General features: G+C 55.9%; 1 protein-coding gene across 2 annotated transcripts in view; it reads right to left on the bottom strand.

The window, feature by feature from the left end:
- Positions 1-1400: 1400 nt before the first annotated feature.
- LOC133360809 (acetyl-CoA acetyltransferase, cytosolic-like) overlaps positions 1401-12770 on the bottom strand; it is a 19009-nt gene continuing 7639 nt past the window's right edge. For both annotated transcript variants that reach the window (XM_061579680.1, XM_061579679.1), the window contains exons 4-10: positions 10197-10378; positions 9284-9401; positions 8228-8371; positions 6345-6467; positions 4666-4820; positions 3754-3864; positions 1401-2669 (exon numbers count right to left, since the gene is read on the bottom strand). In XM_061579680.1, coding sequence (XP_061435664.1) covers positions 2490-2669; positions 3754-3864; positions 4666-4820; positions 6345-6467; positions 8228-8371; positions 9284-9401; positions 10197-10378 — 1013 coding nt within the window. In that variant the 3' untranslated portion in view covers positions 1401-2489. The remainder of the gene's footprint in view (positions 2670-3753; positions 3865-4665; positions 4821-6344; positions 6468-8227; positions 8372-9283; positions 9402-10196; positions 10379-12770) is intronic.

Raw genomic sequence — 12770 nt, 5'->3', positions numbered from 1 at the left:
TCTTCCCAGCTTCACGTTCTCATCCACCATGTCCCACCATCTCCTTTCGCCCATTCTCTATTACTCCGGTAGTCTGTCCGCAACCTCGGTGAAGTCTTCGACGCATCACTCTCCTCCCTATTTGACGACACAACCGCCACTACTCATTCCTGCCGTTTTCACCTTCGTATTTGTAAAATCCGCCGTTTCACCACAATCACTGCCACCAAAAAACCTGATTCGCCCCCTGGCCTTTACTCGAATCGACTATTGCAGTTCTCTCACGGTCGGTCTACCGTCCTACACGTTCAAAGCACTCCCAACAGATTCCAAATTCCACTGCCCGGATCATCTTTAAAACCCCCTCCTCGTTCAGCTACACCCACTGGCTCCACGTCTATCATCTTTTAAATTCCTTGTAGCTTAAATTTCGATTTAACGCTTTCATGACTGCAGGGATTCATCTTCTTCGTTCTTTCGGTAAAGTCACATAGAATGGAAATAATAAAATAATAAAAATAAAACATAATAAAATAATTCTCACGACGTTTCGGCCACAACGCAAGCAGCCGTCCTTAGGTGGAGAACAGGCCTGTTCTCCACCTGAGGACGGCTGCTTGCGTTGTGGCCGAAACATCGTGAGAATTATTTTATCACGTTTTTTATTTCCATTCTACGTGACTTTACCGAAAGAACCAAAATGAATCCTTGTAGCTTAGTTTATGAATCTCTCCACGGCCCAACTCTCACCTCTCGTCTCACTTTACATTGGGGGCTGAACGATTTGGGGAAAAAAAGTCTCATTGCGATTTGTCTGACAGATATTGTGATTTGATTTGCGACTACATTTATAAAAGTCAAGCTTCAGTTCAATATTCACTGTGTAATAGATTTAAAACATGTGATGGAGCATTACCACGTGATACCATCAAAATATGAACCGCTCAAAATATTCTAAAGCAAGGCTGACAACTTGAAATGTATGAATTGCTTCCAACATTTATTTATAAAAAAAAAGTATTTGAAATAGGATAATCAAACATAGAAGAATTGTTAAGTTAAATAAATCAAGTTATAATAATACAAAATAAAACAATTCCAAAAAAAGGACTTCTAAATCTCAACAAATTGCAACCTTTGCTATTTGCTAATCGCATTGCTTCAAATTTCGATTAATCGTTCAGCCCGACTTGACATTGCCTTCACCGCCCCTCTGCGTTCGAAATCGTTTCCGATCCCTTTCCGTTCCTCCATCCACACTCGTTCCTCTCTCCTAGCTCCTCTTCACTGTGACCCACTGCCCGTGGCACTTCAATCCCCCCCCCCCCCCCACAACTTATTCTCTCTTGCCCACCCCCCCTCCTTCTCCAACTCGCACTCACGACGCCTCCCCCCCCCCGACACCAAACTCCCCACGGCCGCCAGGCATCAATCCGCTCCGTCTCATTCCCACCTCCGTTTATTCCACGCATCGCCGCCACCACCACCACCGCCACCACCACATTTAACAGATATCCCATCGGCTCGTCTCATCTCGCCTTGTGCCATCGTAAGTTCACTGTACAGCGCCTTGGTTAGGGCGCTAGATAAATGTACGATAAAGGTAGGGTAAGGCGTGTGGGCATGTTGTGTGTGTGCGAGTGCATGCGTGTGTGTGGTGGTGCGTGTGTGGTGGTGCATGTGTGGTGGTGCATGTGTGTGGTGGTGCATGTGTGTGTGGTGGTGCGTGTGTGTGGTGGTGCATGTGTGTGGTAGTGTGTGTGTGGTAGTGCTTATTAGATAATTAGATAGGTGCTCACTGATCTGGAGAAAGTCCCATTGGTGAGCTCCTCCGGCAGGCAAGGCTGCGTTGGCTGGGTCATGTAGCCCGCATGCCCAGCCACCGCATGCCTAAACAGCTTTTGTTCGGCCGGATCGAGGGGGCTAAACGGAGGCGGCACGGGCTAGAGAAGAGATGGAGAGATGTGGTACAGGTACGTGGAGCTGAGTGGACTTGCCGATGACTGGTACCAGCGGTGTCAAGATCGGCCTCTGTGGAGGAGGCTCGTGAAGGACGCTACTGGGCAGTTGGAGGCAGTCGCCCTCCAACAACGGAGGGCGGAGGAGCGACGCTCACAACAACGAGCGGAGCGCCGGGTGGCTAAAGCACAGCAAGTTGGTACAGTAGGGGGCACAGGTGGTGCATCAGCCAGTCATCTCGGTCATCTCGGTCAGTCGACCCGTGGCACCTGCTGGGTCTGCCCCGTGACCTGCCAGCGGGCGTTCAACACTTCACGTGGCCTCAAGGTGCATTTGGCCTGGCACAAGCGTCGTGGTGACGTCACCGCCACTTAGTGGCGAATGGCGGTTGTTGTTGTGTGTGTGGTGTGGTAGTGTGTGTGTGGTGGTGCGTGTGTGGTGGTGCGTGTGTGTGCGTGTGTGGTGGTGCGTGTGTGGTGGTGCATGTGTGGTGGTGCATGTGTGGTGGTGCGTGTGGTGGTGCGTGTGGTGGTGTGTGGTGTGTGTGTGTCTCAGGCCGTCTCCACCGTCTCCACGCACGCCGCGATGCCCATGCCACCGCCCACGCACAGCGCCGCCACCCCCCGGGCACCGCCCGTGTCCCTCAGCGAGTGGAGAAGCGACACCAACACGCGGCACCCAGACGCACCGATTGGGTGACCCAGAGCCAGCGCACCGCCTCTCACGTTCACCTGCAGAGACACGGGGAGAGAGACACGGGGAGAGAGACACGGGGAGAGAGACACGGGGAGAGAGACACGGGGAGAGAGACACGGGGAGAGAGACACGGGGAGAGAGACACGGGGAGAGAGACACGGGGACAGAGACACGGGGAGAGAGACACGGGGAGAGAGACACGGGGAGAGAGACACGGGGAGAGAGACACGGGGAGAGAGACACGGGGAGAGAGACACGGGGAGAGAGACACGGGGGGAGAGACACGGGGGGAGAGAGACACGGGGAGAGAGACACGGGGAGAGAAAGAGACACGGGGAGAAACACGGGGTGAGAGAGAGACTCAAACTCTAACTATACAGCAGCAGCAGCAGCAGGCGTCCGGGTCGGGATCAAACCCACGACCTCCTGTGTACCAGGTGAGGTAGTCAACGTCTCACCACTAATCAATGGAACCAATGCGAGACATGGGGAGACACACAGGGAGACACACACGGAGACACGGAGACACACAGGGTGACAGTCCCTGTCTCTTTCCATTGTCTTTCCGCGTCCCTCTGCCTCCACGTCCCCCTGTCTCAGCGTCCCGACGCATCCCACGTATCTGTATCTCTGTGTGTGTCTGTGTGTGTCTCTGTGTCTCCACGTCCCCACGTCTCTCTCTCTCTGTGTCCATCTGCGTCTCTGTCTGTGTGTCTCTCTGTGTCTCTGTGTGTCTCCGTGTGTCTCCGTGTCTCTCTCTGTGTCTCTGTCCGTGTCTCTATGTGTCTCCGTCTGTCTGTCTTTGTGTGTCTCTCTCTGTGTCCATGTACGTCTCTGTCTGTGTGTCTCTGTCCGTGTCTCCGTTTCTCTCTCTCTGTGTCTCTCTCCGTGTCTGTCTCTCTCTGTGTCTCTCTCCGTGTCTCTCTCCGTGTCTCTCTCCGTGTCTCTCTCCGTGTCTCCGTCTCTCTCTCTCTGTGTCTCTCTCCGTGTCTCCGTGTGTCTCTGTCTGTCTGTCTCTGTGTGTCTCCGTGTGTGTGTCTCTGTCTCTGTGTGTGTGTCTCTGTGTGTCTCCGTGTGTGTGTCTCTGTGTCTCTGTGTGTGTGTCTCCGTGTGTCTCACTTTCTCCGTGTTGAGTCCCAGCTTGCGGATCACGGCCAGCGACTGAGCCGCGAACGCCTCGTTCAGCTCAAACAGATCCACGTCCTGCACAGACCAGCCAGCCTTCGCTAGCTACACAACAACAACAATAACCACAACATCAACAACAATAACCACCACAACATCAACAACAACATCAACAACAATAACCACAACCACAACATCAACAACATCAACAATAACCACCACATCAACCACAATATCAACAACAACATCAACCACAACATCAACAACAATAACCACAACATCAACAACATCAACAACAATAACCACAACAACAACCACCACAACATCAACAACAATAACCACAACATCAACAACGTCAACAACAATAACCACAACAACAACCACCACATCAACAACAATAACCACAACATCAACAACATCAACAACAATAACAACAACAACAACCACCATATCAACCACAACAACAGCTAAACAACCACAACATCAACAATTATGGTGGTTGTGACGGTGTTGTTGTGATGGTGGTTGCTGTGTTGTGGTTGTGGTTGTGATGGTGGTTGTGATGGTGGTTGTGATGGTGGTTGTGGTTGCTGTGTTGTGGTTGTGGTTGTGATGGTGGTTGTGATGGTGTGGTTGTGATGGTGGTTGTGGTTGTGATGGTGGTTGTGGTTGCTGTGTTGTGGTTGTGATGGTGTGGAGGTGGTTGTGATGGTGGTTGTGACGGTGGTTGTGTTGGTGGTTGTGATGGTGGTTGTGATGGTGGTTGTGGTGGTGGTTGTGATAGTGGTTGTAGTTGTTGTGTTGTGGTTGTGATGGTGGTTGTGATGGTGGTTGTGATTGTGGTTGTGATGGTGGCTGTGGTTGTGATTGTGGTTGTGATGGTTGTTGTGGTTGTGGCTGCCTCACCGCTTTGGTTGTGGCTGGGATGGGCCCTGTTCCCATGATGCTCGGCTCCACTCCGGCCTGCGCCCAGGAGACCAGGCGAGCCAGAGGCTTCAGGCCCCGCGACTGGGCCTCGCTCTCCGTCATCAACAAGACGGCAGCAGCACCGTCGTTCACTCCTACAACCACCACCACCACCACCACAACCACCACCACAACCACCACAATCACCACCACAACCACAATCACTACAACCACCACAACCACCACCACAACCACCACGGTACAACAACCACCACCACCACAACCACAACCACCACGGTACAACAACCAACACAACCACCACAACCACTACAACCACCAAAACCACCACCACAACCACCACAACCACCACCACAACCACCACAACCACCACAACCACCACGGTACAACCACCACCACAACCACCACCACGGTACAACAACCAACACAACCACCACCACAACCACCACCACCACAATCACTACAACCACCACGGTACAACAACCACCACCACAACCACCACAACCACCACCACAACCACCACAAACACTACAACCACCACAAACACTACAACCACCACAACCACCACAGTACAACAACCACCACAACCACCACTACCACAACTACCACAACCACTAGGCTACAACAACCACCACAACCACTACGGTACAACAACCACCACTACCACAACCACCACAACTATAAAAATAACTATACAGCCACCACTATAACTATACTACAACCACTACTACTATACAACCACATCCACTGTGTCTCTCTCCCCCGTGTCTCTCACCCCCGTGTCTCTCTCCCTCTCTCCCCGTGTCTCTCTCCCCCGTGTCTCTCTCTCTCCCCGTGTCTCTCTCTCCCTGTGTCTCTCCCCGTCTCTCTCTCCCCGTGTCTCTCTCCCCCCATGTCTCTCTCCCCCCATGTCTCTCCCCCCGTCTCTCTCTCCCCGTGTCTCTCTCTCCCCGTGTCTCTCCCCGCGTCTCTCTCTCCCCGTGTCTCTCCCCCGTGTCTCTCTCCCCCGTGTCTCTCTCCCCCGTGTCTCTCTCTCTCTCTCCCCGTGTCTCTCTCTCCCCGTGTCTCTCTCCCCGTGTCTCTCTCCCCCGTGTCTCTCACCCCCGTGTCTCTCTCTCTCTCTCTCTCCCCGTGTCTCTCACCCCCGTGTCTCTCTCTCTCTCTCTCCCCGTGTCTCTCTCCCCCGTGTCTCTCTCTCTCCCCGTGTCTCTCTCTCCCCGTGTCTCTCCCCGTCTCTCTCTCCCCGTGTCTCTCTCCCTCCATGTCTCTCCCCCCGTCTCTCTCTCCCCGTGTCTCTCTCTCCCCGTGTCTCTCTCTCCGTGTCTCTCTCTCCCCGCGTCTCTCTCTCCCCGCGTCTCTCTCTCCCGGCGTCTCTCTCTCCCCGTGTCTCTCTCTCCCCGTGTCTCTCTCTCCCCGTGTCGCTCTCTCCCCGTGTCTCTCTCTCCCCGTGTCTCTCTCTCCCCGTGTCCTCTCTCCCCCGTGTCTCTCTCTCCCCGTGTCTCTCTCCCCGTGTCTCTCTCTCCCCGTGTCTCTCTCTCCCCGTGTCTCTCTCCCCGTGTCTCTCTCCCCCGTGTCTCTCTCCCCCGTGTCTCTCTCCCCCGTGTCTCTCTCCCCGTGTCTCTCTCCCCGTGTCTCTCTCTCTCCCCGTGTCTGTCGTGTACCGGATGAGTTCCCGGCGGTCACGGTGCCGCTTCCGTCCGTGACGAAGCACGGCTTGAGTCGTCCCAGACTCTCAACCGTCGTCCCAGGCCGTGGAAACTCATCCTGAGTCACGACAACCTCCCCTAGACATGCACAGAGACACACACATACACAGACACACAGGGACACACACAGAAAAACACACACACAGGGACACAGAGAGAAACACACACACAGAGAGAAACACACACAGAGAGAAACACACACACAGAGACACACACACAGAGACACACACACACACACAGGGACACGCACACAGAGACACACACACACAGGGACATGCACACAGAGACACACACACAGAGACACACACACAGAGACACACACACAGGGACACACACAGAGACACACACACAGAGACACGCACACAAGAGACACAGAGAGAGAGACACAGACACTCACAGAGAGACGGGGAGACAGAGAAACACGCACAGAGAGACAGAGACGGGGAGACAGGGATACACATTACACTATACACTACATTATACACTACACTACACACTACACACTACACTATACACTACACTATACACTACACACTACACTACACTACACACTACACTACACACTACACTACTATACACTACACACTACTCTACACTTTGTGCGGTGCTTTAAATTGCGCTGCTTCTTCTGCGGCCGTCTGGAACGCTCTTCATCATCTCCATTGACAAACTCATCTCTGTAGAGCTGCTCCTTGTTGTTGTTGCTGTTTAGTTTGTTGTTGTTGTTTAGTTTGTTGTTGTTGTTGTTTAGTTTGTTGTTGTTGTCCTTACCCCCACACCTCCGATTAGCCACGGTTGTGTCTCCGTGTCTCCGTGTCTCTCCGTGTCTCTCCGTGTGTCTCCGTGTGTCTCCGTGTGTCTCCGTGTGTCTCCGTGTCCCCGTGTCCCAGTGTCCCCGTGTCTCTCCGTGTGTCTGTGTCCCCGTGTCTCCGTGTGTCTCCAAGTCCCAGTGTCCCAGTGTCCCCGTGTCCCAGTGTCCCAGTGTCCCCGTGTCTCCGTGTGTCTCCGTGTCCCAGTGTCCCAGTGTATCAGTGTCCCCATGTCCCAGTGTCCCCGTGTCCCAGTGTCCCAGTGTCCCAGTGTCCCAGTGTCCCCGTGTCCCAGTGTCCCCGTGTCCCAGTGTATCAGTGTCCCCATGTCCCAGTGTCTCAGTGTCCCAGTGTCCCTGTGTCTCAGTGTCCCAGTGTCCCCGTGTCTCTCCGTGTGTCTCTGTGTCCCCGTGTCTCCGTGTGTCTCCGTGTCCCAGTGTCCCAGTGTCCCCGTGTCCCAGTGTCCCAGTGTCCCCGTGGCTCCGTGTCCCAGTGTCCCAGTGTATCAGTGTCCCCATGTCCCAGTGTCCCAGTGTCCCCTTGTCCCAGTGTCCCCGTGTCCCAGTGTATCAGTGTCCCCATGTCCCAGTGTCTCAGTGTCCCAGTGTCCCCGTGTCCCCGTGTCCCAGTGTCCCAGTGTCCCCGTGTCCCAGTGTCCCCGTGTCCCAGTGTATCAGTGTCCCCATGTCCCAGTGTCTCAGTGTCCCAGTGTCCCTATGTCTCAGTGTCCCCGTGTCCCAGTGTCCCCGTGTCCCAGTGTATCAGTGTCCCCATGTCCCAGTGTCTCAGTGTCCCAGTGTCCCTGTGTCTCAGTGTCCCAGTGTCCCCGTGTCCCCGTGTCCCAGTGTCCCTATGTCTCAGTGTCCCAGTGTCCCCGTGTCCCAGTGTCCCAGTGTCCCAGTGTCCCCGTGTCCCTGTGTCTCCGTGTCCCCGTATCTCCGTGTCTCCGTGTCTGTGTGTCTCCCTGTCTCCGTGTCCCCGTGTCTCCGTGTCCCCGTGTCTCAGTGTCCCAGTGTCCCCGTGTCTCACCCTTGCGCGTGACGACAGACACGGGGGCGATCTCCCGCGTAAAGGCTCCGGATTGCACGGAGGCCGCGGTGCGCGCCTGGGACAGCGCCGCAAAGTCGTCCTGGTCACGGCGAGACACCGAGAACTGCTTCGCCACGTTCTCCGCTACACGCGGACACACAGAGACACACAGAGACACACAGAGACACACAGAGACACACGCAGACACACAGAGACACACGGTGAGAGAGAGACACGGGGGGAGAGAGAGACACGGGGAGAGAGAGACACACGGGGAGAGAGACACGGGGGGAGAGAGAGACACGGGGGGAGAGAGACACGGAGAGAGAGACACGGGGAGAGAGAGACACGGGGTGAGAGAGAGAGAGAGACAGAGTGCTTCTGCGTGTGGAGTGATGCTAGAGAAGAGATGGAGTGATGTGGTACAGGAGGACGTGGAGCTGAGTGGACTTGCCGATGACTGGTACCAGCGGTGTCAAGATCGGCCTCTGTGGAGGAGGCTCGTGAAGAACGCTACTGGGCAGTTGGAGGCAGTCGCCCTCCAACAACAACGGAGGGCGGAGGAGCGACGCTCACAACGAGCGGAGCGCCGGGTGGCTAAAGCACAGCAAGTTAGTACAGTAGGGGGCACAGGTGGTGCATCAGCCAGTCGTCTCAGTCAGTTAACCCATGGCACCTGCTGTGTCTGTCCCGTGACCTCCTGCCAGCAGGCGTTTGACACGTCACGTGGCCTCAAGGTGCACCTGGCCTGGCACAAGCGTCGTGGTGACGTTTCCGTCACTTAGTGGCAAATGGCGGTTGTTGTTGTTGTGAGTGGTGGTTGTGGTGGTTATCTGGTAGTGGTCTGGTGGTAGTGGTGGTGTTCTGGTAGTGGTGGTGGTGGTCTGGTAGTGGTGGTAGTGGTGCTGGTGGTGGTGGTGGTTGTTTGGTAGTGGTGGTAGTGGTGGTGGTGGTGTTGGTGGTGGTCTGGTAGTGGTGGTGGTTGTCTGGTAGTGGTGGTAGTGGTGGTGGTGTTGGTGGTGGTGTTGGTGGTGGTGGTGGTAGTGGTGGTGTTACCGGTCACTCCCATGTGGTAGTGCAGGGTGGAGTCTATGAGGCCGTCGTGTGTCATGGTGTCAACCATCGTGGCGTCTCCCATCTTCACCCCCGCCCTCACGTACACAGCATGGGGGGCCTACGGGGAGACACACACACACGCACACACACGCACACACGCACACACACACGCACACACGCACACACACACGCACACACGCACACACACACGCACACACACACACAGACACACACGCACGCACGCACACACACACGCACACACGCACCACACACACGCACGCACACACACACACACGCACGCACACACACACACACGCACACACACACGCACACACACACACGCACACACGCGCACACACGCACACGCACACACGCACGCACACACGCACGCACACACGCAGACACACACGCACACACACACGCGTTACCCCAGGGTGACACACGCACAGGCGCGGAGACACGCGCAGAGACACATGGAGACACAGAGACACACGTGGAGACACGCGTGGAGACACACAGGCACACGTGGAGACACACAGAGAGACACACGGAGACACACAGAGACTCACACGGAGACACACAGAGACTCACACGGAGACACACGGAGACACACGGAGACACACAGAGACACACACAAAGCCATGCGTGGAGACACACGCAGAGACACACGGAGACACACGTGGAGACACACACAGACACACACACACAGACACACACAGAGACACGTGGAGACACACACACACAGACACACACGTGGAGACACACACAGAGACACACACAGTGACACACACAGTGACACGTGGAGACACACACACAGAGACACACACAGTGACACACACAGAGACACGTGGAGACACACACACAGAGACACACGTGGAGACACACGGAGACACACGCGTGTGGAGACAGTCACCTGGCTCATGCTCTCCTGCCCCCCGGCCAGGACGATGTCCACGTCCCGCTGCCTCACGGCCTGGGCCCCCAGGCAGACGGCGCGGAGACCGGAGCCACACAGCATGTTGAGTCCCCACGCGGGGACAGAGACAGGGAGACCCGCGGACAGACTCGCACGCCTAGCCGGGTTCTGTCCCTGGCCTGGAGACACGGGGAGACACACACGGGGAGAGAGAGTGAGACAGGGAGACACACGGTGAGACAGGGAGACATGCGGAGAGAGAGAGAGAGAGAGACAGGGAGACACACGCGGGGAGAGAGACAGGGAGACACGCGGAGAGAGAGACAGGGAGACACACGGTGAGACAGGGAGACACACGGAGAGAGAGAGACAGGGAGACACACGCGGAGAGAGAGAGAGAGAGAGACAGGGAGACACGCGGAGAGAGAGACAGGGAGACACACGCGGGGAGAAAGAGTGAGACAGGGAGACACACGGCATGTTGAGTCCCCACACGGGGACGGAGACAGGGAGACCCGCGGACAGACTCGCACGCCTAGCCGGGTTCTGTCCCTGGCCTGGAGACACGGGGAGACACACACGGGGAGAGAGACAGGGAGACACACACGGGGAGAGAGACAGGGAGACACACGGTGAGACAGGGAGACACACGGAGAGACACACGCGGGGAGAAAGGGTGAGAGGGAGTAAGTAGGCGAGCGAGCGAGTGAGAGAGCGGGCGAGCGAGCGGGCGAGCGGGTGAGCGAGTGGGCGAGTGTTCAAGTGTATGAGAGAGTGAGCGAGTGTGAGCGAGTGGTTGAGTGTGCGAGTGAGTGGGTGGGTAGGTGAGTGTGTGAGTGAGCGAGCGAGTGTGTGAGCGAGTGGGTGTGTGAGTGAGCGAGTGTTCAAGTGTATGAGAGAGTGAGCGAGTGTGAGCGAGTGGTTGAGTGTGTGAGTGAGTGGGTGGGTGAGTGGGTGAGTGTGAGTGAGTGGGTGGGTGAGTGGGTGAGTGAGCGAGTGTTCTAGTGTATGAGAGAGTGAGCGAGTGTGTGAGCGAGTGGGTGGGTAAGTGAGTGAGTGGGTGAGTGAGTGCTTGAGCGAGTGTGTGAACGAGTGGGTGAGTGAGTGTTTGAGTGTGTGAGAGAGTGTGCGAGTGAGTGTTTGAACGAGTGTGTGTGTGAACGAGTGGGTGAGGGAGTGTTTGAGCGAGTGGGTGAGTGTGTGAGTGAGTGTATGAGAGAGTGAGCGAGTGTGTGGCAGTGAGTTGGGTGTGTGTGAGTGTCTGGCACAGTAGGGGGCACAGGTGGTGCATCAGCCAGTCATCTCGGTCATCTCAGTCAGTCGACCCGTGGCACCTGCTGGGTCTGCCCCGTGACCTCCTGTCAGCGGGCATTCGACACTTCACGTGGCCTCAAGGTGCACTTGGCCTGGCACAAGCGTCGTGGTGACGTCACCGCCACTTAGTGGCAAATGGTGGTTGTTGTTGTTGTGTGAGCGAGTGGGTGTGTGAGTGAGTGTGAGTGAGTGTGAGTGTTTGAGCGAGTGTGTGAGTGTGTGAGTGAGCGTGTTTGAGTGTATGAGAGAGTGAGCGAGTGGGTGAGCGAGTGAACGAGTGGTTGGGCGAGTGAGCGAGTGTTTGAGTGTATGAGAAAGTGAGCGAGTGTGTGGCAGTGAGTTGGGTGTGTGTGTGTGAGTGTCTGGCACAGTAGGGGGGCACAGGTGGTGCATCAGCTAGTCATCTCGGTCATCTCGGTCATCTCAGTCATCTCAGTCAGTCGACCCGTGGCACCTGCTGGGTCTGCCCCGTGACCTCTTGTCAGCGGGCGTTCGACACTTCACGTGGCAGCCTCAAGGTGCACATGGCCTGGCACAAGCGTCGTGGTGACGTCACCGCCACTTAGTGGCGAATGGCGGTTGTTGTTGTTGTGTGAGCGAGTGGGTGTGTGAGTGAGTGTGAGTGAGTGTGAGTGTTTGAGCGAGTGTGTGAGCGTGTTTGAGTGTATGAGACAGTGAGCGAGTGGGGAGAGTGTATGAGAGAGTGAGCGAGTGGGTGAGCGAGTGAGCGAGTGGTTGAGCGAGTGTATGAGCGAGTGTTCGAGTGTGTGAGCGAGTTAGTGAGTGAGTGAGTGTGAGTGAGTGTGAGTGTTTGAGCGAGTGTGTGAGTGTGTGAGTGAGCGAGTGTTTGAGTGTATGAGACAGTGAGCGAGTGGGTGAGCGAGTGAGCGAGTGGGTGAGAGAGTGAGCGAGTGGGTGAGCGAGTGAGCGAGTGTTTGATTGTATGAGAGAGTGTTTGAGTGGGTGAGCGAGTGGGTGAGCGAGCGAGTGAGCGAGTGTTTGAGTGTATGAGAGAGTGAGCGAGTGTGTGGCAGTGAGTTGGGTGTGTGTGTGTGAGTGTCTGGCACAGTAGGGGGGCACAGGTGGTGCATCAGCCAGTCATCTCAGTCATCTCGGTCATCTCAGTCATCTCAGTCAGTCGACCCGTGGCACCTGCTGGGTCTGCCCCGTGACCTCCTGCCAGCGGGCGTTCGACACTTCACGTGGCCTCAAGGTGCACATGGCCTGGCACAAGCGTCGTGGTGACGTCACCGCCAC

This window comes from Lethenteron reissneri, chromosome 69 (genome assembly GCF_015708825.2).
Source record: "Lethenteron reissneri isolate LAM-NWPU_2019-01 chromosome 69, ASM1570882v1, whole genome shotgun sequence".
Taxonomy (NCBI): domain Eukaryota; kingdom Metazoa; phylum Chordata; class Hyperoartia; order Petromyzontiformes; family Petromyzontidae; genus Lethenteron; species Lethenteron reissneri.
The sequence above is the reverse complement of the archived record's forward strand: the minus strand, read 5'-3'. Positions and strand labels throughout refer to the sequence as shown.